Source organism: Triturus cristatus, chromosome 6 (assembly GCF_964204655.1).
Source record: "Triturus cristatus chromosome 6, aTriCri1.1, whole genome shotgun sequence".
NCBI lineage: Eukaryota > Metazoa > Chordata > Amphibia > Caudata > Salamandridae > Triturus > Triturus cristatus.
The window spans coordinates 403,346,706-403,371,829 of NC_140589.1; the positions used below are offsets into that span (position 1 = coordinate 403,346,706).

Here is a 25,124-nt window from a genome sequence, read left to right on the forward strand (position 1 = left end):
GTAAATTGGTCATTCAGTCATTTTGTGTACAAAAGGGATCTATTGAAAAGACCGGAAAATGGAATGGGAATAAATGAGGAAGATGGGGCATTCATGCCTTTAAGACAAAATACATCTTCTCCCCCAAAAAATGATAAGGTTTGGGTGCTTAGCCAGATTATTAATTACTCATTTCATCATTGTATTTGCAAGGGACAATACCAGTAGGTAAAAAACCCTTCACTTAGGAGTGAAGAGAAAATAATGAGGGATAGTAGCCGTTAAACATGATTTAAAAATCTTGCTTGATATCCTATTTCTCAGGAGCAAAAGCTTTGGGGAGTCATTTATTAAGGACAATGAGGTTTCAGTCTTCATTACTTGGCACCACACGGCATGCGGTCTTAGTACTTGCAAATATTCAACTGTTAGTCCCTCATTACGATTTCGGGCAGACCGCCATAAACATGACGTTGGTGGTCCGCCCATCAGGGCAGTGGTCTGACCGCCGTATTACAATACCGGTGGTCGGAGCGCAGTGGTCGGGGGAAAGACCGCTGCCTCCAACATGCTCAAGAAGCCCATCACGGGAGCGGTCTGACTAATCCTACAATGGAGGTAGTGCCAGCACAGGCACCACTGTAGGGATTATGATGTCCCTTACCCTCAGTCTTTATATGGCGGTCCCACCGCCATTTAAAGGTAGAAGGAAAGGGACTTTGAGGGCCCCAAGTAGGAGCCCCCGTCTCTGTGGACCACTGCTCGGTGGCCAGGAGGGTACATATAGTGCTCATCAAACATCCATGCACCCTGTGGCAGGCACCAAATGGTGGCTGGCACATGGTTCTTGGTTGTTTAAAATCATGTCTTATTCTACAGCAGATTGTGTTGCAGCCCTTTTCCAAGCCGCAGCACAAGTCAGAGTAGAAAAAGGCCGTTTCTGACTGCCCACATGGCGGTCTTATCAGGATATGGCAGGTAGGACTGACAAATACTTTTCAGGCGGTGTCAATCGCGCTGTGATCCGCCATTGTAATGAGGCCCTTAGTATCGGTCTTATTTTCCTGATAGTTTGTTCAGAGTGACACTCCGGAGGATCCCTTGGGAGGCTCGCAATGTGTCCAGATGAGTTTTACAAACTTAAATCTTTCTGTGTACAGGCCCCTCCTCACTTCTTTGTTTGTTATTTCTCCTTAATTCCAGATGATCAGAGATGAATAAAATTTAAAAAACAAAAGGTGAATAAGATTATCGGAGCTTGAAAAATGCATGGACGACATAAGTTTATAACCAAATTGGAATAAGATCCTAGGGGAATGGTCATGCAGCGATTATAGCAAGCCAGTTAGGTTTTAGAGGAAGAAAGATGACACTCAGTAGGCCAGTTGAAAAGTTGAACTCTACACCGTGAGGGCCACATGTGAGAATGGGATGTGTTGTGGCAATTTCTGCCTAATCTGTGGAAGATCTAATCTAGTGCCTGTTATTAACTATCTTAAATTATCTTCATCCTTTATTGTTTAGTTTTCGTTTAAGGGCCAGAAACCGTTGGAGCTTGCTTGCCCAACAACCCTCAATCTAGAGAGGGATAGTTACACCATGTTAGAAATGGGATTCCTGGTTGGCTAGGGCATGGGCCTAAGCCAGGCAGAAACCACCACTCTAGTCAGGGCAAGGGAGTTACATGCTGAAGATAACGCCTGCTCACCCCCTTGGTAGCTTGGCATGAGCAGACAGGCTTATCCCAGATGCAATGTGTAAAGCGTTTGCCCAACACACTCACACAGCAGCGACACATTAGTCACCCCACGAAAGAACCTCCACACGCGATTCTATAAAAAATAGCCTTTGTATTACTCAGAAAACACATTAGAATGGAATTACATATGTACACTGTGCCACCTGGCACTAGGTATGACTTTGCAGGGATTATATACGCTACAAGGCCAATCGGGCCACTGTCATAATCATCACATATCACAGGGCCAATCGGGCCAGTGTAATGACAAAACAACTTGTATGGTCATAAACACCTGAAGCATGTGAGGGGAGGAAACACATAACTCAATTGGACCCTCGACCATAGTCACCAACCGACTTTACACGGGGACTATCAGTCATTATAATTAGGGCTCCCGGTTTTATGGTATTTATTTTTTTGCCGTTTCCGTGTGTATTTATCCATATTTATTTTTTGCTAATTTTATCTGTATTTATCCATATTTACTTTGGGTTTTGAGGAAAAAGTAAGCTGAAATTAGTATATTTCCACATTTATTTAACCTATAAATATGCACTCATGCTTGAAGGTCTGCCAGGTTTCAGTATTATGAACACCCGCAGAAGATAAATCAAAGTACTTATATGAAAATATGCAAATTTCAGTATCACCTTTGTGCATATCTATTGTTGTTAAAGCCTCTTTACAGAAAGTCCTTTCTTTTTTAACTCCCTTATCTATTAATCCACACTTCTATTGGCCTGGCAGGCATGGCAGACAGTATTTAGAATTACTCAAAAAGTAACCCAATTTCCGTTTTTATCCACATTTAAAAATAAATACAGAAAAAAAATGTTTTCTGTCTGTATTTATCTGTAAAAATCAGTAAAAACTGAAAACAGGGAGCCTTAATTATAATGCGCAGAGCGCTGCGCTTCTGTGTGTCTCATATTGAGCGCCTATCAGGCTGCTGCCTCAACTCCTAGGCACCTGACATGTACCCCAATCTTAGGGCACAAATGCAGCCGGTCGAGGGGGAGGGCAACCACGTGCCTACCTTGCGGCTGCCACAGAATTTCCCCACCGCTCCTGTGTCACAAGAAAGTGGATGGGGTGCGACTCGCCTGATCTCCCTCACTGGAGAGACTTTTGTGCTGCAATGAGAATGCAGCTGCCCTCGATATGCGGCACAGCTGCGATCAGGCCAGAAATGTGGAGCAATTCTGCTCAGAGGCCTCCATCAAGGTTTCATCCTGAGCTCACCTCTCCTGCCCAGGTTTCCAGCACACTTATCTGCATCCCATGAAATCAGAATCCTTGGGACCCACCCCTGCCCGGTCTCTGCCTCCGATAGCCTGGCAATGGCGTTCCTTCTCGGCTGCCAGCGGGCCTCACTCTGCTCGTCGTCGCTGGGAACACACAGGGCTCTCCTCTGTCTCTTGGGAGCCCCACCCAAAGATAGGCCCAGGAAGCACATGGGGCTCTCCTCTTCCTGGGAGCCCCGACCACAGTCAGGTGTCTTCTGCCTGACTTCCGGTATGCTGTAAGTCACGGAGCGAAATCTCCGTCGATTCCGCAACTTTCTGGGCATGGAGCAAAAACACCCTGCACCTGCCGCACCTTTGCTGACTGAGCCCTCTCCTCGGGCTCAAACAACAAGGCACATACCAACCTGCGCTGGGCAGGCCACCAGAACTGCCACTTCTCCTGGATCATGATGGCAGCACTCTCCCTTGTGCTGGTCAGGAAGGAGAGCAAACAGCGCTCCAAGTTTCTGTCGTTTCTGCTTGTAGTCAAAAGAAAAACGCTCACCTGGCGCTACATCCAAGAAATCACACAGGTCAGAGCTAGGCCCAGGTATGTCAGCTCACAGGTCAATCCAGCAGAGGGGCAATCCTTCGTGGCAGTTCCTCCTGGTGCCCAAGAGCCCTCCTTGTACTTCAGATCCAAGTAAGCACAATTACATGGGGTCACAGCCCCAATATTTATACCACTTTCAGTCTTTGTTCTGTCCTGGCACAGGGCACTGGACCTAGTCCAAACCAGTTCTGGGGCCACTTAACAAGTGCACAACAGTCCCCATCGTCAGTGTAGGCTCTAGCCCCAGATACACCAAAGTGGGGCAGAGCCAGCATTGTGTACGGCAGGCACCGTCCTATTCAGGTCCAGGTGCTTCTCCTCCCACTACTCCAAATACAGATCGGCCTATTCAGCCTAGCGTTGACTCACCCAGCTCCTCTGGAGCCACTGCACCTCTCCAGCCCCAGTCATCCTGAGCCAGACATGCAATACACAACAGGAAGGCTCAAAGACACATAGCACACAGAAATACCCACTTCTAAAATTGGTATATCTAAAATAGTGATAATAAATTTGCGAACACCATTACGCAGCATTTTTCACTATTCCAAACATACAAAACTTGATCATGCCACCCCTCTCATATCAGGAATTACCACTGAAACACATATCAGGGAATCCCCAATGCATTCCTATAAGAGGGCAGCCTCACAGTAGTGAGAAACCAAATAGGCTGTTTGTCACTACGAGGACATGCCACACAGTTAAGGCACATTTCCTACCTTTTACCTACACCGCACCCTGCCCATAGGGCTAGCTAGGGCCTACATTAGGGGTGACTGATATGTAGTAAAAGGGGAGTCACAGATGGGGCAACCACTTTTTGTGCCACATCACAGCGGCAGTAAACTGTGCATGCAGGCCCTGAAATGACAGAAGCCTGAGACAGGTTTGAAAGGCTACTTTGGTGGGTGGCGCAAGCAGGACTGCAAGCTCACCAGTACCATTTAATTTACTGTTCCTAGGAATATGAGATACCACTTTACAAGGGACTGATAGATAAATTAAATACGCCACACAGGTGTAGACCAATCTTACCAAGTTTACCATAGAGAGCACATGCACTTTAACACTGGACAGCAGTGATAAACTGCCCCGGGTCCTAAAACCACCAACACCAGGTCAGACAAAATACCAGGAGTAAGGCAAAAAGTTCTGGGATGACCCTGCAAAAATGGCCAAGTCTAACACATCAGCTTTCTTGGTTTGCTGTTTGAGCACCCTGAATTCCCCATGGCTCGATTAGGTCCACACCACCTTTAAAGTAGAGCCATGCAAACATTTCATTTTTCAAAGTACCTATTGGTGTTTGTCTTGAGGACGTTTGTATTTTTGTCATTATGAAAATTTGTCTCTAGCCCTATTAGTGGATATGATTCTTATCCCTAGGCAATTTAGGTTTTCGTTTCACTAAAGCATATTTGCCCATATGGCAAGGAGCATTCTGATTCAGCTTAGCTTTACAAGGTCTCCTGACATTTTGCTGTTGTCATAGACTTTGTCTTTCACCTCTCTGGGTGGGGATAACGTTTTTACAGCTCAGGAAAAATACAATCAGGGGATGCTGCAGATTGCATTCTGTTAATTCTGGATGGTCTATTTTAATCCCCTTTTCAGAAATATTTCTCTTGGTTATAACTTTAGTTTGAGTGTGCGCTTTATTACGTTTGACTTGTGTGTACTCCTTTCTAGTGTGCTATACTAATCAAATCCATATAATAGTTTGTTTTTTCATATATCTTCCACAGATGACTAGGGCCCTCCCCCTTGCTATGATCATGAGGGTTCATGAATAGCCTGTCCATAAATGGCATGTCTAATAGTAACAACTTTGCTCTTATCACAGTGAAAATTTCTGTTGCAGTGCATAAGCATTTGGGTTGAGTTACTTTATTGTTAGGTTTCTTTGTGTAGGCACTATTTCTGCCACCTGTGAGTCGCAGATGATATCCTGTCCATTCTGGGAAAAAGTGTCTTGGGATTGTCCATAGTAATGAAAATGGCCTATGAGTTTCTTAGGTACAGTCCTATTCATACCTTACTTTTTCACTAATTCCTCCTCCTCAAGCAGCCTCTTCCTTCTTCTCACATGACAGTTGACGATATGCTGCATGGGGTGATGACTTGAGGAAGACACTACTGTATTCTACTGTAAGGAAAAACCCAAACCTTCCTTGCAAGAAGGCATCCCCACTCTCACTCTTAGCTGCCTTGGCTCTGGCTGTCAGAACTAATCTGGACTTAAAGTGTTCTGGTTGGCCTTCCAAAGATGAAGGCAGGGGAGGAAATGGAACTCTTGACACAGGAGTGGAAATGCTAGAAATGGGGCTCTCTAGTTGGCAGAGGTAGGTACCTTTGTACAAATAGGGACCCTTGCTTCTAGTCGGGTAAGGGGGATACACAAACTAGATAACCCCTGCTCACCTCCTTGGTAGCTTGGCACGAGCAGACAGACTTATTCCAAAGGCCATTTGTAAAGTATTTGTACCAACACGCACAGTAACACAGTGATAACACCACAAATAGACACCCCACCGGTTTAGAAAAAGAAAGCATCTTTATCTAAACTAAACAAGACCAAAATGACAAAAATCCAACCTACACAGTTAAAAATATGACTTTCAAAATGTATCAAGAACTTGTACCATAGAAAACTATGGATGTGTGACTTTTCACCTAAGTACCTGTATCTACAGTTCCAAAAGCCAAACAGTCGCAGAGTCGGAAAACACAATGATGCAACACTCCTGAGACCTTGGGGAGGCGATGCGACAGTTCTGCGATACGCAGAGGACGAGTTGCGTCAAATCCGGTCTGTATGGGGAGTGATGCGTTGATTCTTCGTGACGGTTCCGGTTTACAGGTGATGCGTCGGGAAAGCGTGCCGCACAGGGACGATGCATGGAACTCTGGTATGCGCTGGCAATCAATGCGTCGAACGGCGCTGCGTTGGTCCTCTTCAGCCGCGATCCCTCGATACATTGATTATTGCAGCGGCGCCAGACGCTGCAACGGTTTTTGCAGCGGCACGGCGATGCGTGGAAATTCTTCTTGCGCTTTGGAGATGCATCAAGAAAACAGCCGCAAGAAGAGAGATGCGTCGATTTTAGCAGTTCTTCACATTTCTTCTTTCTTCCAGCTGTCAAAAAGCAGCAACAACCTCCAGAAGCCTACAACTGGCACAGGCACCTCTTGGCAAGCTAAAACTCACAGCAGCAGAGTTCAGAGAAGCTGGAGGTGAAGTCTTTGTGTCCCTGAGACTTCAGAACAGGAGGCCAGCACACTTCAAGCCCTTGGAGATCTCCTTCAAGCAGGGGACATATCACACAGCCAAGTCCTTCTCCTTTCCTTGGCAGAAACAGCAACTGCAGGCCAAACCCAGACACACAGCAAGGGCCGTACTTCTCCTCCGTCTCTACAGCTCTTCTTCTTGGCAAAGGTTCCTCTTGAATTTCAGGAATGATCTAAAGTTCAGGGGTTTTAGGTTGAATACTTATACCCCAAAATGTCTTTGTTCTCTTTGTGCATGGGGCTCTGAGCCCAGTTCAAACCAGTTTTGGGGGTCACTGTGCAAGTGCACAACAACATCCATTGTCCATGTGAGCCTTTGCTCCAGACACACCACAGGGGGGCAGAGCCAGCATTGTGGAAGTCATGCACAGCCCTATTCAGGTACAGGTAATACTCCTACCACCACTCCAAATGCAGATCAGGCCTATTTAGCCTAGTGCTGACTCCTGGTGCCATTGCACCTCCCCAGCTCCGATCACTCCAAAGCCAGACAGCCAATCCACAAACAGGCAAAATCACACAGGATGGTTGAACAAGAAAATAGACACTTTCTAAAAGTGGTATTTTCAAACACACAATTTAAAAAACATCTTTACTAAAAGATGTGTTATCAAATTCTGAGTTCATGGATACCAAACTCAATTTTTCCATCTTATCCCTATGGGAAGCTATTGCTTGTAAAATGTTACAAAGCATTCCCCATTCTGTCCTATGGGGCAAGATAGCGTTTCAATAGTGAAAAATGAAATTGGCAGTATTTCACTATCAGGACATGTTACACACTCCAATACATGTTCTACCTTTCACATACACTGCACACTGCCCAGGAGGTACCTTGGGCCTACCATAGGGGTGCCCAATGTGTAAGAAAAGGGAAGGTTAGGACCTGGCAAGTGGGTGCACTTGCCAAGTCGACATGGCAGTTAATAAACTGCGCACAGGCACCGCGGTGGCAGGCCTGAGACATCTTTTCAGGCCTGCCACATGTGGGTGGCACAATCAGTGCTGCAGGCCCACTAGTAGCATTTGATTTACCAGCCCTGGCACACTCAGTGCACTTTACTAGGGACCTACTGGTAAAACAAGTATGCCAATCAGGGAGAACCAATCACAATATCAATTTACACAGGCAGCACTTGCACTTTGACACTGATCAGCAGTGGAAAAGTGCCCATAGTCCTAAACCCAACAACCACAGGTTAGGAAACAAAAGGAGGAAGAAGCAAAACGTTTGGGAATAACCCTGCAAAAAGGGCCATTTCCAACAGGGAATATGAGGATTTTGAGTACTGTGGACCTGGGGTCTTAAAATACATGTAGAATTGTTTCAGTTCTAGTCTGTGCTCTCATTACTGATCCCACAGACATCAACTTGGTTCATATTGTACCCTAAATATAGAAACTGTCCTAACTCCAGCAACAAAGGTGTGTCACAATAGTTCACATATTCACTTTTGACTCACTCATGTGATCGTTCTTAACTCTCTCACCCAAACTCAATAACACAATGACATAAAAACAAGCACTTTCAGGAAATTACATGGCCATCTGTTCAGCCAAACATCATTGTCCAGACTTGAACAGTTAAAAGAAAATCAGCCCAAATCCTAACACTTGCTTTCAGAACCAAGCAGGCTTAAGACCCAGATAATGCATTTTATTTTTTATATCAGTAAACTGTCTACTTACTTTTTAAAAATAATTTTTTAGCTCTCGCAGTGATGTCGGGAGGAAACTGGCCAGGCTGGTAAGGTCAGTCTGAACAGAGAAAGGTTCCATAGTTTGGAGGTGCAGGTGGAGATGAAGGGGTGGGTGAAATATCATCAGTCGAAGACCTTATGTGAATGATATGTAGGGAAGTGAATGCAATCAAATTAAATGTCATTTGTTAATTTATGATGTTAAAAGGTCGTTTTTGAGTAATGTGTTTTCGAAAGAACTATAGGTCTGTTTTTGCATGAGAGATTAGGTGTGCTTGAAATGCTGCATATATTTAATCAGGTCCAGTACCACTCCAAAGTAAGGAGGGATGTTCCAAGTTTCCACAGCCTAATCACTCTCCACGGGAGCTTAACAATGCTGGCAGGAAAGGTTGGCATATCAACATAACCTGATGATATGTAAGCAGCATTGAAGCACCCTGGATACCAACTTTTGCTTCCTGTTGAAGATGGGAAACCAACCAGGATATGAGTCTAGAAATACACAGACGTATCAGCACCAAACGATGATGATAACGTCCTTATTTGTAAGTTACTGAAAATATCACAAGATACATTTACCCCAAAGTAAAGGGTAGTTTACGTTAATATACCAGCAGTGTGTGCCCCTAGTCCTTTAAAGATTATTAATTTGGAAAGATGTGCTTGGTGAAGGGATCTTGAATGACCCGAGGTTAAAGAATGTGATATAATGGCTATTGTAGAAGCAGTGATTTTATTGATTGATTATTCTTACTGTTTTAGCTAAGCAATGATTGCTGTTTGTTTCTTAATATGTAATGTGAATATTATGTATGTAAGCTAAATGAATTTTTTGTATTTTGATACAAGGCATATTTTCATTGTGATTATAAATTACTGCTCCATGCTGATATCATGGCCTAAGATCTGTAGCAGCACAATTCTTTCACAAAATAGAGTTTAAGACCTGCGTGCCATTCGGTGCGTGTGGTTTCTTTGTGCTTCATTGGGGAAATCATTGGCAATCTTTCATATTAATGTTAATCAAATGACCTCACGTGTTGCCCTGATAGTCGGTATAATACTAGCACAGGATCTGATATGTATGACAGAAATATATTGGAAATGTTGCCTAGTGAATTTTAATTTGTTGGCCCATAATAGTACTTTGAGGTTTGTACAGGTCTGTTGTGACCTGAGCACCTGTACACATGTGATAGCAACATGCCCTTGTCATAGTGTCCCCCCAGATTACTGTTGAAGTACTGTTGTACCAAGAATATCACAAATAATAATGCACACCACTTTGGCCAGAGAGCTTTATTTGTTGACCTTTTAACATTGTCAGTCCTGCAAAGATTTTGGGGTTGTGTTTCCATTTGTTATCACATGTATTGCATGTATGTTCATTCTTTAAAAAAAATGGCAGGCTGTCCAGGATTTTGCCCGGGACCTGGGAAGGAAATTAATCTGGGTATTTGGTATTTTAAATGCACTTGCGTATTCCTAGAGTCCTCGTTTCTTTCCAGCATAGTTTAATATTTCATATGATGCACACATGCTGTTTTAGAGTTGTTATATGTTTTATTATTATCATTCTGCTCCCCTTGATTTATAGAGATGCATCCATGACTGTGTGTGAGAGATCTCTCTTAGTCAGATTCACAAAGGCCAGGTTTTAAAATTTAGAAACTTACCGCTAAAAGGAATACCTATTACTGTTGGGTTACTCCTCTATTTGGAGTATATATCGGGATTTATAGGGCTCATCAGGAATCACAAAAGTCCTGTTGGCAATTTTTCAAGATTTTAAGAAGTACTCTAAAGTACAGAATTTACTTAGGATCTTTTTAGGACTATGGTGACCCATCAAACCGAAGTAGCCACAGTGGCGGTGCGGGCACTGGTTGTCCGACAACCCCATTACAACTTGTTTGGTCATACCGCATTGGCACCACCTCAACTGCCAGGAATCAGAGATCCCTGGCGGTGTTGCAGTGGTCTTGATGCCCCAATATGCTTGTTTGGGCCTCTGCGGCCCAGCCAATCATATTACGAGTTTCCCCTCTGACACGGTTTTCATGGTGGGAGCCTGCCATCAAAAGTGTGGCGGAGAGGAAACAAAGCAGGCCCTACCTCTTGCATCTGCGCAAGGGGATGCATGCACAAGTCCATGTCCTGCATGTACCTGCAATGGCGTTGCCATTAAACAGGCACCACCATGGGCCAGCCGCCACAGGACAGCCCAATCTGTAGTTAAGTTAGAATCCAGAGGGCGGTCTAATTAGGACATTGGCAGTGCGGGAGCGGGACACTGGTGTGGTGGCCTGCTACCACACTGCCTTAGTCATAATAAGGCCTGTAGGCAATATTTTCAGCTCATATTGAATTCCTCTTGACAACGATGTGGACACATTTTTGAGATTGTAACATGATGTTGACCTTTGAATTTTACTTTGCTTCTCCATTTTCAGTGAATTGGAAATTATTACTACTGTAGGTTTTGGGCGTTGCATTCTAAAGAAATGAAATCTAATTAAATAAAATTCAATAAAGTTGAAACTAAATCTAATTAAATAAAATGTCATTCACTATGCAGAAAACTACTTCTAAAAGTAGTTGATCCCAAAAAATTATTTCACTACTTAATTTTTGGGAAAATGTAAGACATTATTATATTTTGGAATGTGTTCAAATGAGAGGCCTGCATTGTTTTGATGCCTACATGTTGTTACTATTTTAACATATCCCTATGAAATGATTACCTATGCTATTTTTAGATAGCAAATAGTTTAGTATGATATATTTTCCCCCAGAGAAATGTAATAGAGATCCATGGCAAGGAAAGGTGTGTGCCTTTGTTTGTTGAAGCTCAAAATGTATCTGTATATAGGGTACGATTTCTTGATAATTATATGTAGTGCTTATAGTTTGTGTTCTTGCATATGGAGGGTTTGAGCTGTGTTTTTAATATGGAATAAGAAATGAATGTGCTTATTTAACTTAATTTCCTAGGTATATTAGAGCAATTATTTAGGCAAAATGCTTAACTGTTAGATTTTAAGTGTGATATATTAAAACATATATCTCTTCTGCTGGTATATTTGCTCATTTATTCATTAAAAACTCTAGATCGCGTAGTAAACGGTCAAGTCCTTGAAAATATGTTGTCGTTCTAAATCTGCCAATAAACTAGCTTTGTAAAGTGTGTACTATATTTCTTTATGTAGCTTTCTCAAGACCTAACTCGTTTAAAGGAGCACTACGAGAAAAAGATGAAAGATTTGATGACCAACAGAGTGGGAGCTGTTGAAATTCAGCAATTAAAACAAAAACATGAAGTCAAGGTGATGTGCCTTCAAACTGATATCGAGCTATATTATGCATGATGACCTTGGAAAAACAGTAAAACCTCAAAATAATTTTTGAATGTATATTAAAATGACTAAATATGTAAATCAATAATTGTCCTTCTCTTGCAGATGCAGCGGTTGATGAAGGCTGCAAAAGACGGCACAAAAGATGGACTTGAGAAAACTAGAGCTGCTGTACAGAAGGGTCGTTCTTATATTCGAACCAAATCCTTCATACCTCATGGTATGTCGCCTTTAACACATATTTTTGTCTTGTGCTCTTTAAGTAGTAGTTATAACCTCTGTCCCAGCTTTGTAACAAACAAGTAAACATCATTCATCACTAAGGTACCTTGAGGATTACATAACTCATTATTTCACCATCTCTATAAATATAACAACTGTTTATAAAATAAGAACATCAGGAAAATGGCATATGCTTAACTTTCATCCACATTTTAACCTAATGCCCTCCACTTATCCTTTAAAGTAGGAACAAGTGACCCAGTACATACCCACATCATCTCTGACTCAGTTTTTCCTCAAGCAACAAAGAATGGCCTCCGCACAGTGCCTTCTTTCCTGCTAGTGAAAAAGGAACTTTGTGATTTCTATTCTTATAAATTAACAGATTTGAACAATTATTAATAATTATGTTTCCCATGGTATCCGTTGGAAAATTTGTTTTTGAATGTGTACTAGACAATTTGGTCCACTTAAAGTTGTGTTTCACCTTAATCCACAAGTAGCCACAAAAAATCCACTTAGAAAAATTCCACAATTGCTCCAGTGAGCTGGCCCTGCATTTCATTTCAATTCACCTGTCAGAAATTGGATTATTGATTTGGGAGGGAGCAGCTGCTACCAACTTAATAAAAACAATCTGGTTAGGCCAAAACACAATTCTAATTCAGTCTCTATTCATCCCATGGTAGCTATGACACTTCATGCAATCCCGGGCAAGTGTGTATTAAGTTCTAACAGTACCAATACTTTAAAGAACACAACAGGAGAACATTTCCAAAACAAATCGCAAAAAATAGAAAAAAGTTAAGAAGCAAAAAGGCACCAAAAAGCCAGACAAAGGGATTATGAAATATAATTTTTAAAGTGGTAAGGAGAAAATAAAGTGCCATTGAAACACAACAGTTGTCTGTTGACCAGGACCTAAACGTGATTTCAGGCCAGCTGCAATGGAGTGGAGGAGGTTGTATACTCCAACCGGTTCATCCGTTCAGAGCTTTTACCTTCTCAATTAGTCTTTCTTTGGAAGTCAGAATACTGTAGTGGGGCAAGTTCCAAGGCTGAAGTCTGCAAGAGTTCCTCACAGTAGGATACATCATCATCAAACTCCCACTAAAGCCACTGGTTTGACGCCAAAGCTCTATATAGGACAAAGGTGTATTTTGTAGTCACTAAGGTCAAAAAGGCATTTTCCCCTGCAATGTGTCACAGCAATGCTTTCAAGCTGCAGCCAGAGCAAACTGGTTGCTTTGGTAGCCATATCATTTTGTTATCCATGTGGGTGGTATAAATACAGACTGCACCCCACATATGATATTTAATGTACATGCCGCTGGTGCAATTTCTGCACCATCTACCATGGTCTTACAGGAAAGTTACATAGACTAATTTGGTGACATCTATTTTACCAATACCATTTTAGGGTCAGAGCACCCATGCATTTTTGCAGTCAATATTAGAGTCACGATGTACAGAGTGCTAAACCCCCCAAATTTAGCATCCGGAAAATGCCGAAAATTTAGGGCTTGCTATGCAGAAAACCCCCCAGATTTTCTCCACGTTGATACAACTGCTTTATTAGACACACGTTACAATATTTCTGAAGTTTACATGCCTTTTAGTTATCCATAATATCACATTAATTATGCAATCTGCAATTTTCCACATAAAGCTTTGCCCTACATAGAACACCGTCCAACTTCCATGTTCACCCTGATGTTTACTGTAATGACACACCATTCATTGTAGATTTGTTGTTTTGTAGCATATTTTTAATTCAAACATTTTCAGAAATATTTCCACTATTTGTTTTGTACATAGTGACTGTATTATTGCGCTCAGGTGTGCAGGGTGGTGGGGCTAGTTGTTTTATAAGTACAGCGGACCAGAATAAGGCTAACCTTGTTAATTGTTGGTGCAGGTGATCAACAATGCAGTTGGTGGGTGGCTAGGTGCTGCTGTTGTATAGCTGCTGCTTCAAAACTGTGTCATGCCCATGATGGTGCTCACGTGATGCCCTTCTGGCAATCACAGACAGCACAGTGGAGCAGGTCGAGCTGGCAATTCATCTTCCATTATCTGCAGTAGGCCTAATCCTGGTAGAGAACTAAGAACACAGAAGCATTCCAGATAGATTCCAGATGGAGAACTGATTTATTTGCCGATAAAAGACACACACTCTTTTTGAGCGTGCAGTGGGACTAAGACAACCAACAGTCCCCCAAGCTAAGGAACCTGTTTCAGAACAAAAAAATAATGCTTCTGTTGTACCTGCCATGCAGCATGACCAGGGAAAGATGAGAAATTGAAAGCCACATTTTAGGGTATGATAAGCAATACATTGCAATCTGCACTTCATTTAAAATGCTTTGAGTTCCATTTCTCATAACTCAGGTTGGGTAACTCATGAAGAAATAAATATAAAGTAGAAGCAGTGAGATCTTGAGCTTGTATCGCCTCACTTTGTTGATCTTCATATTAAGATCTTTTTTGCAGTTGAGTGCTTTCTAACCAATACTACATATCTCGTACTAAGTCTAAAGAGTTTTTCCAAACAATGCAATTGTCTCTAGAATAGCAATTACACCACTTAAAATACAGTGTGGTTTATTTGGTTCACTGCACCTTTTTTGCACAATTTATATGTTATTCATTTCAGATCGCAAATCAGCATGCCTTGAGGATGAGGAAATGAATGTATTTATTGACGTAGACTGTATGCATACAGAAGCAATAATGACTCCCATGCCAGAAGGATTATCACAACAACAGGTGATTGTTTTTTCATCTCAATATGACAATTGATTTAAAAGGAAAATATTTTTACGTGATGATGCAAAGGAGAAGCCATTAACACGTAGCTGCATGTTATCACTCTTTTAATGTTTCAGGCACTATAACCTGTCTTGCATGACTGAGCAAACTGTATCACTGCTCTCACTTTTCAGGTGCTCGAACAAAGCATGAAGGTACCTACTCATTTTGTTTACCATTCAGTGATAGTACTCGGTGTAGTCCTAATCCGTTGTTCTGTCTCTCTTTGTGGTTTTGCATTGATGATGGGCTTCATACCTGTCTAAAGTAATAAGTACTTGGTTCTGAACCAATCTTAAATGTCTCCTTGTTGTTGTGGAGGACAAGGATGGCAATGTTGTCCCCTCTAAGAAAACATCCACCCTCTGGTTATCTAAGACCATCCTTCTTATTTAATTGAAAGTGGTTAATTTCCCTGTGATGATCATTGATATAAGGTGTCAGAACTGGGTAACTTGACCATGGAAAAGTTGGTAGAGAATGAAAATGAGGGGTAAATGATTTGTGGAAGATATACTCTTTGTAGATCTCAAAGGTACATGCTTAGTATTTGATTCTTAATTGCCATCTTATTTTTAGCGAGCACCTTGCCTCATTCAATCCTCTTTTATGTCTGTCTGCTCTAACAGCTAAGAAGCACTCAGAATCTATTACTTCAGAAACAGTTTTACCTTTCTTTTCTACTTTTGATCCTCGAAAAGCTCAAGCAGGAGAGGATCTGAGACTCTACTGGTTTTGAAATTGCCATGTGCCTTATGCTGACATCAGCACTTTCTCTAATATACCCTGGGAAAGTGTTTACAATACATATACATTTCAAATACATAGTTACACATGGCATGTAGTTCTGTTCTGTGAAATTCTGTACTCAGATGATAAAGAGCCTTCACTCATATAACTCTAAAGAGCCTTCACTCATATAACTCTAGGCACAAAACAAGTAACGGAAAACGATTTTATCTATAGCCTCTGAATATAGATTAGAATATTGAGATAAAAGAAACACTGTTCACAGCTTTAACTTTCAGTAGAAAGCATTCTATTTACTATGTTACTTTCTATATATGCTGTACACGAGCCAGTTCTGACCATAAACTCACCAGTGTTTTGTTTTTTCAACCTCCAGAGCTTTGATTTCTGATATGAGTGAGCCTCCATAATGGATTCTAACCCACTGCCAGTGCCAACCTTTTAAAATTAGGTCTGGTGATGTACAGGTAGGGCAAGAGGCACTGAGCTGGTTAAAGGTAAACATATGCACAGATTGAGCATGGAAGACTCCTCTCTGACTCAGCCTGGCATCAGTGCACAGGTAGCATTGTTACATATAGTGCCCAGTTTAAATTGGTTGTGGCATTCTTAGGCCTTGGAATTCAGTTAGGAACCCAAGGCAAAATGTCCAACGTCCCCTTTCTTCTTGGCTGAATTATATGCTTGTAGTGCGTAACTGTAGGTACACTTTGGGTAAAATAAACAGTCATACTTGACATGTAAGTTTGGATTAGCACAATATATAAAAGCCACTAATGTCACTTTCTGGGCCCTGAATGCACATTCATTGCTGGATTTGACCTGTGTAGATCCAGTTAAGTAGACTGTCAAGAATACTTTATTTGACAACTTAATGCCATGAAAGTGATCATATCATACAACAACAATACATTTCATTAACACCATAATCTTTAAACACATGTAAAATCTCATAAGCAGTAAAACCATACAATAAAAGGATCACATAAACCATGGGTACTCACAAACTTTCTCTCGGGGGCCAAATTTACAGTGTGGTTTCTGGCTGAGGGCCGCACCGGTGGGGGCGGGGCCAGTGGGGGAGGGGGCGGGGCTAGAGCAAAAAAAAACTATGACCATGAGGTTGAACACAGGCCACTGCAGCAGACGCCTTCATCTACTGAGCCACCAGACCCGGTATGCACACCTATCTATCTATCTATCTATCTATCTATCTATCTATCTATCTATCTATCTATCTATCTATCTATCTATCTATCTATCTATCTATCTATCTCTCTCTGTCTCCCGCCCTATCTATCTATCTATCTCTCCGTCTCCCGCCCTATCTATCTATCTATCTCTCTGTCTCCCGCCCTATCACTCTGTCTCCCGCCCTATCTATCTATCTATCACTCTGTCTCCCGCTCTATCTATCTATCTATCACTCTGTCTCCCGCCCTATCTATCTATCTATCTATCTATCTATCTATCTATCTATCTATCTATCTATCTATCACTCTGTCTCCCGCCCTATCTATCTATCTATCACTCTGTCTCCTGCCCTATCTATCTATCTATCTATCACTCTGTCTCCCGCCCTATCTATCTATCTCTCACTCTGTCTCCCGCCCTATCTATCTATCTCTCACTCTGTCTCCCGCCCTCTCTATCTATCGATCTATCTCTCACTCTGTCTCCCGCCCTCTCTATCTATCTATCTATCTCTCACTCTGTCTCCCGCCCTCTCTATCTATCTATCTATCTATCTCTCACTCTGTCTCCCGCCCTCTCTATCTATCTATCTATCTATCTATCTCTCACTCTGTTCCCGCCCTCTCTATCTATCTATCACTCTGTCTCCCGCTCTATCTATCTATCTATCACTCTGTCTCCCGCCCTATCTATCTATCTATCTATCTATCTATCTATCTATCTATCTATCTATCTATCTATCTATCTATCTATCTATCTATCTATCTATCTATCTATCACTCTGTCTCCCGCCCTATCTATCTATCTATCACTCTGTCTCCTGCCCTATCTATCTATCTATCTATCACTCTGTCTCCCGCCCTATCTATCTATCTCTCACTCTGTCTCCCGCCTTCTCTATCTATCTATCTATCTCTCACTCTGTCTCCCGCCCTCTCTATCTATCTATCTATCTCTCACTCTGTCTCCCGCCCTCTCTATCTATCTATCTATCTCTCACTCTGTCTCCCGCCCTCTCTATCTATCTATCTATCTATCTATCTATCTATCTATCTATCTATCTATCTATCTATCTATCTATCTATCTATCTATCTATCTATCTATCTATCTCTCACTCTGTTCCCGCCCTCTCTATCTATCTATCTATCACTCTGTCTCCCGCCCTCTCTATCTATCTATCTATCTATCTATCACTGTCTCCCGCCCTCTCTATCTATCTATCTCTCACTCTGTCTCCCGCCCTCTCTATCTATCTATCTATCTATCTATCTATCTATCTATCTATCTATCTATCTATCTATCTATCTATCTATCTATCTATCTATCTATCTATCTATCTATCTATCTATCTATCTATCTATCTATCTATCTATCTATCTCTCACTCTGTCTCCCGCCCTCTCTATCTATCTATCTATCTATCACTCTGTCTCCCGCCCTCTCTATCTATCTATCTATCTATCTATCTATCTATCTATCTATCTATCTATCTATCTATCTATCTATCTATCTATCTATCTATCTATCTATCTATCTATCTATCTATCTATCTATCTATCTCTCACTCTGTCTCCCGCCCTCTCTATCTATCTATCTATCTCTCACTCTGTCTCCCGCCCTCTCTATCTATCTATCTCTCACTCTGTCTCCCGCCCTCTCTATCTATCTCTCACTCCGTCTCCCGCCCTCCCTCCTCCGTTCTCCCTCTGTCTCCCTCCTTCTCCCTCCCTCCCTCCCCCTCCCTCTGCCTCCCTCTCTGTCTCCCCCCCTCTCCCTGTCTTCCTCCTCTCCCTGTCTTCCTCCTCTCCCTGTCTTCCTCCTCTCCCTCTCTCTCCCTCCCTCTTCCTCCCTCTGTTGCACTCTGTCTTCCTCCCGCTGTCACCTCACCCCCTGCTCTCACTCCCTGCTGCCCTCCATCACCTCACCCTGCTGTCCTCTGTCACCTCACCCCGCGCTGAGACGGCTTCCAGGGAATGCAAACGGCCGCCTCACCCAAGTACTTCACTGGTCTTTTAAAGACCATTCACTTGTTAATGAGACTTTGTTGTATTTCACCTCTTCTTAGCGCCCCTGCATCTCCACTCAATGAGAGGGGAGATGCAGGGGTGCTAAGAAGAGGTGAAATACAACAAAGCCTCATTAACAAGTAAATGGCCTTTAAAAGAATCGCCCGGCCTCACAGCTCCGCGCTGCTGTAACCGGCGGTGTTCGCTGACAAGCACAGGGCACAGGCACTGTCTGCAAGGTCCGCGGGCCGCCAAGGAAGGCTTGCCGGGCCGCCAACGGCCCGCGGGCCGTACTATGAGTACCCGTGACATAAACAAATAAAACCACCTGATTCCTTAGAACTAATTTAGCTTAATGCTTTGTTAAGAAGGGGCCGGTGACTACCTTCTTTCCTGGTAGCATCCATATTTTCATTATTAAATACACAGTTAAATAATCAAAATAACCTTAAAAGTTGTTAGTCGGCGGTATCATTGATACTCTCATTTAGGGGGATTCATTTTCCACATCCTTTCTCTTTAGCAGCAGTTGATTAAAACCAATTAATCTATAACTAATATTTAAGCTTTATTGTTTATATACTTGGGGTAAGGGTTTTTGAGCATAGATGAAATTTCTACCCTTGCTTAAGTTTATCACATACAAAACACTGTATGCCTTTTATGTAGCTTCCAAGTGCTATAGCAATGTCAAGACTTATCATTTCTGTCAGTAACACAATGGCTTGGGCTCGTGACCTTATTCCATATTTTAAAAATACTGGGCGTAAAAACAATTTTCGCAGTTCTAAAACTGTAAGGCAATCCAGCAGTATATGCTGGATTCCAGATTTGGTCCCAAGGCCGCATTTGCATGTTCCATCTGAGTGTAACATCTCTGACTTTATTCTTCCCTCCGTTAACCATGGGTTAATGCCAATTCTTATCCTTAGGATTTCACACCTAAGCCCATGGTTTGGCAGAGTTTCAAGGTATGGATACCATGCAGCCTTTACCCAGGAGTTTATTATATATTGGACCGATTTTTTTTTTCTTCCTCAGGTACTCTAAATCATTATTCCTTGACTGCTCCATGCCTTGGTACTTGAGATACGTCTTGGTGAATTCTACGTCCAGGGAGTGCTGTATAGTACTCACATTTAAACTCCTTATTATTACCTGGATTTTCCTTCTAGCTTCTTTTGCCCAATTTAAGTTACTATGCTGGATCTCTTCGCTACACCAGTGTGAGATTTTCTGCACTCCCCCTGGTTTCTGGCGTTTCCAGAATCTTATCAAGGACATTTGAACCTGGCTATTCTATGCTATTGTTCCTAACTCCATCCTAATTGCCTGGACCATTGCAGAACTTGGTAGGGACAATAGCATTTTTAGGGCCTTACCCTCCTCCCGATCCCACTCTCCTTTACCCCTTAGAAGGAGGACTTCTGCCCCATACAGTACTTGGGGTGGGATCATGGCTTCATAAGCTTTTAACATAGGTTTGTGCGACATATCCCCATAATCCTTGTTAAATTTTTTCAGCCCACAGATGGATGAAAAAGCTTTTGTTTTTTGGGCTTCTAGGTGGGTACACCATTTTAGGGAGCTGTCGAACCAAAGGCCCAAATATTTATATTCTTTCACTATTTCCAGTTTTATTTGTCCTAAATACCAACTAAATTTTTTATCTCTCTTGCCAAAACATAAGATCTTTGTTTTATCCATATTTACGACTAAAAACTTTGCCTCGCAGTATTCTTTAAAAGCATTTAATTTCCGTTGGAGCCCAAGTTCCGTTTGATCAATTATTACAAGATCATCGGCATATAAAAGACTTACTACTTTCCTTCCGTTCATTCTAGGGCTTGCGCTTCTTTCTACTTCCAGCGCTGCTGGTAGGTCGGCTAGGAATATTGCAAAAAGCAGGGGGGCCAGGACACAACCCTGTCTTAGCCCGTTTCTTATAGCTATTTTCTTTGTTAGTGACCCTTGAGTGTCCTTTATTACTTGGGCCCAGTTCCCTCTATGTAGTTCCTTTAAGATGATCAATAGGCTTTCCGGTATATCATATTTTATCAGGCACTCCCATAAGCTCTTACGATCCACTAGGTCGAAGGCTGCCCTGAAATCAACGAAACAACAATACATTTTCTCCCTTTGTTCTATTGACTTCCGGGCAAGTGCCCAGGGGGCGAAACAGTGGTCTATAGTGGAATGACCTTCTTTGAATCCCCCCTGTTCAACCGGTACCATTGAGTTCTGGTCTGCCCAATCTTTTAGTTTCTCTAATACTATTTTTGCGAAGATCTTTTCCCCAATATCTATTAGATTAATTAATCTATAGTTTTTTGGGGCTTGCATATCGCCTTTCTTGTGTAGGGGCCTTATTATTGCACCCTTCCAATTGTTAGGGAACTTCCCAGTTTCTAAAATGACTTGGAACATCTTAGCAAAGAATTCTGCCCACCAGTCCAACTGAGTTTTAATTATCAGGGCAGGGAGGTTGTCTGGACCTGCTGCCCTTGTTAGATTTAAACGTTTTATCGTTTTTTTCACTTCAGAGGCCGAAAAGTCGGATTTTAAGACTGCTACCAGACCGTTCAAATCTGGTTGCAAACTCTCTTCTGGTTCTCTGCCTGGGCTGTATAATTCCAGCAAATATTCCTCCCAAGCTGCTTCTTCTACCACACAATTCATTTTGGCCACTGGGCGATCTACTGCTGATTGAATTAATTTCCAAAACTGGCGTATATTCTTTGTTTCTATTGTCTCAAGCAGCTCTTTCCAGCAGCCTTCTTTATACTCTCTTTTTGCCCTCCTAATTAACATATTATAATCTCTTTTTAATTTCAAGAGGGTATCAGCCTTACCCTGATCATACTTTATACTTAGGCTACGTGCTGTTCTCCTCAATTCTCTCTTCTTTTCCAAACAATTCTTTGTAAACCATCTTTCTTGTCTCTCCGGCTTTCTTTGGTTCCTTTTATCATCTATTTTTTCTTTCCTCAGACCATCGCTGAGGCTTTGGACCACTTCTTCAATTTTTCCCACATACCAATCCAAGCTCTGGCCACTTAGTGTGCCCAGATCTAAGTTCTGCTGCAGTTTTACTAGCCGGGCTACATACTCTTCTGTTAGTCTTGTGGTGATCTGCCTGGGGTATCCCACCTCTTGGTGAATAACTTTATTACAGTGGTTCAAATGTACATTTGGGAGCCCTAATTCTAAGAGGTTATGGTCACTTCCTTCTCTATTAGTAATCCTAAAATCTTGAATTTGTTGGAAGCACCAGGGTGTCGTAAATACATAATCTATTGGGCAGTTTTGCAAACCTAATTTAAATGTTTTCTTTGCTGGACAGTCTAAGGTTGATCTTCCGTTTAGACAAAAGAGGCTTTTAGACCCCAAATAATTTCCCAGCTGAATATCATTGGATGTACATACACAGTCTGGGAAAGTTGCTTGTATTATATCATAAGCCTCCAGCAATTCTTGGGACCAACAATCTACTTTCTTTGGGTCCAGTTTATGATTAAAATCGCCCATTAATATGATCAGATCCATGCCATATTTTTCACAAATTATGTCCATATCATCTTTAAAATTCCCCATTTCGACAGCATATTCCTCTCTGGAACCCCATTGCATATATACATTTAACAGCACCATTGTATTCTTTTTGTCAGAGGTAGATAAGGTTACCCTACATGCGAGTAACCATTTACATTTTCCAGTTATTTCGATCACCTTTTTCACTATTTTGGTTGATAGCAATGTCATTATTCCCCCTGCCGGGCGCCCAAATCTTTGCTTCTTTGCTAAGCGATTAAACTGGCGGAAGCCAACAAATGTCGGGGTCTTGCCGCATAGCCAAGTTTCCTGGATACAGATGATCTCGGTGTTTTTCCCTAGTTCCCTTATGTTTTCTTGTTTGAATTGATCTCCGAGACCATTTATGTTCCAGGAAGCTATTCTTATGCCATGCGGCATGCCTTTTACCTATTCAACGTCATCTAGGTGTCCTTCCTCCCCCCGCCCCTCAGTATACCTGTTTGAGGGACCACCGTGGCATGATCCCTGACTCCAGTTCCCCCACCAATTTTCCACATCTGAATTATTTACTACTATTTTTAGGTTTCGCAAGTCAGCTCCTTCATCTTCTTCCATATCAATTGTCCTTACCTGTCTCTTTCTTAATCCTGCATGGTACCTTAAATGTTTTTTACCCTGCTGCTCTATCCCTTCTACTTCTATTTGAACTTCCTCTTCGGATAGTATCCGTATCCCTTCTTTCTGTACCTCACTCTCTGCTTTTTCAATCGTAATCTTTACCAGGTCCGAGTACATCAATACTCTGGTCACATCCTTTCCTTCTATATTTTGCCTAAATCCCACTTGTTTTAAATCGTTTGACTCTATCCCTTTCAAATTTGGGCACTTGGCGAACGCTTGCAGAAGTTGTGACCTGTTTAGCGGCAACCTCTTCCTTGACTTCTTACCCCCTTTACCTATTGGTATTGGTTCAAAATATAACCACTTACCCTCCTTCCTTGCACCTTTTACTGCCTGCTGTTGTATCATTTGTACCTTATTTATCTGGTTTGTGGGCCTATTAATTCCTACCACCGAAGTATTCCTAGTTTGATTATTTCCTCCATAGCCATGACCCAAGCAACTACCGGGATTCTTAGGCTGAGGTGGAGTTTTATTTCTAACTTGTTTCTCGTGCGTACTTGTATTGCTATCTAGTTGCGCCCTTTTATTTTGTTTCTCTGGGATTTTCTTCTTTATTATACTCCTGATGGGGTTGAGTGCCTTTTCCCCCGCCCTTGATCTTTTCACTGTCTTGTTACTTCCCTTGTTACTATCCTTTTTTAATGGTTTCCTTCCTACTCGCCCTACTCTGTTTGCTGGCATAAATCTAGAGACCTCGCCTCTTTTTATTACTCTCATTGGCCATTTTGAAATATAGACCTCCGATTTTTCTTTAGGTAAGTCGGCTGGTTCGAGGTGTTCCTCTACCATGGGGCTGAGGATCAGTATCCGGGACTGGTCTTACCATAGAAGGCATTTGGGATCTAATCCCCTGTAGCTCACTCTCTATCTTAGCTAGGTACTTTTTCTGTACTTTTAGAATATCATTGTTTGTCAACGTGACTTCTAGAAGGCCTTGTAGAGTTCTCTGTAGTATTAACATGAGGTCCCGCATCGACGAGGCAGGTGTAGCAGAAAGTTCCAAATTTAGTTCAGAGTTTAGATTTAATTCCACGCTTTGTTCTGTCGCAGTTTTTTTCGAGTTCTCAAGCGGGTTCTGCTTTTCTTTCCTCATTTGATTTAACTCTCTACCTGGTTCCTCCTCTTCCTCTATCATTGAGTCCACCTCTGAAATTAGGGTATCCTGGTGTCCTGTCTCTTGTTCATAAATAAGAAGACCTCGTGGTGAAGAGGACAGCCGTGGTGACGACAATATAAATTGTAGGGACTGATTGGCCATAGTTACTGCTTCAATTGTGTGATTTTCAAGCGGTAGGGAAATGTTCACAATCCCGTTCCCACTTTTACTCACCCTCTCATTTAGCGGCGCAGCCTCTATTGTTTCTAGATCGGGGGCTTTTGCTGATGAGAAATCTTTTTTAAATTGTTTCCCCACAAATTCTTTTAGAGAACTTGAGGCATTACCACCCTGTTTTTTGCTTACGGCCACACATCTTTTTGCTCTTTTCTTTGCTTTTTTTCCTGGGCTTGTCTCCGGGCTCTCTCCACTTCCTTCTGAGGCACACGGGCTAACTAGGGTCACTCTTGGTCTCAATTTAAGTTCCAGGTTCTTTTTAAGTTTCTTGGGGGCCATCCCTAATGCTTGGTTAGATTATGTTAAAATTTCACAGTCTCGGGCACACTCTCTTTGCCAGGTAGACTTACTCTTTTGATGATCTCATAAGTGAAACCGGAGTTAGAGACCGGGATTAGTGTTGCAGGTGACTCTGTTGGGCTGGTACTATGCTGTAGCGCTGTTTTTGGCGGTCTTAGCTGGGTTGCTAGCTATTTTGCAGGCTGGCTGTGGCTTTTTATCTCCCCCCGACTACTGTGGCTCCACTGATGGGCAACGTGGAAAAGATGGACCGATGCAGGAGCACTGACGCTCCTGCTGGAGGCACTCGCACCCCCGCAGCCCCGCCCCCTCTCGACCGCAAGGAACTGATCAACTGGCCACAGCAACAGCAAGCAAACCGGCAGAAGAGAGCAGGAAATC

At 42.3% G+C, this 25,124-nt stretch overlaps 1 protein-coding gene across 6 annotated transcripts in view; it reads left to right on the forward strand.

The window, feature by feature from the left end:
- The window catches only part of ARHGEF10 (Rho guanine nucleotide exchange factor 10), an 869,022-nt gene that overhangs the window by 294,873 nt on the left and 549,025 nt on the right, over positions 1-25,124 (forward strand). For 5 of the 6 annotated variants that reach the window (XM_085610812.1, XM_085610814.1, XM_085610811.1 and 2 more), the window contains 3 exons: positions 11,763-11,879; positions 12,015-12,129; positions 14,788-14,900. In XM_085610812.1, coding sequence (XP_085466938.1) covers positions 11,763-11,879; positions 12,015-12,129; positions 14,788-14,900 — 345 coding nt within the window. The remainder of the gene's footprint in view (positions 1-11,762; positions 11,880-12,014; positions 12,130-14,787; positions 14,901-25,124) is intronic. The other variant, XM_085610815.1, reaches the window with a different exon arrangement.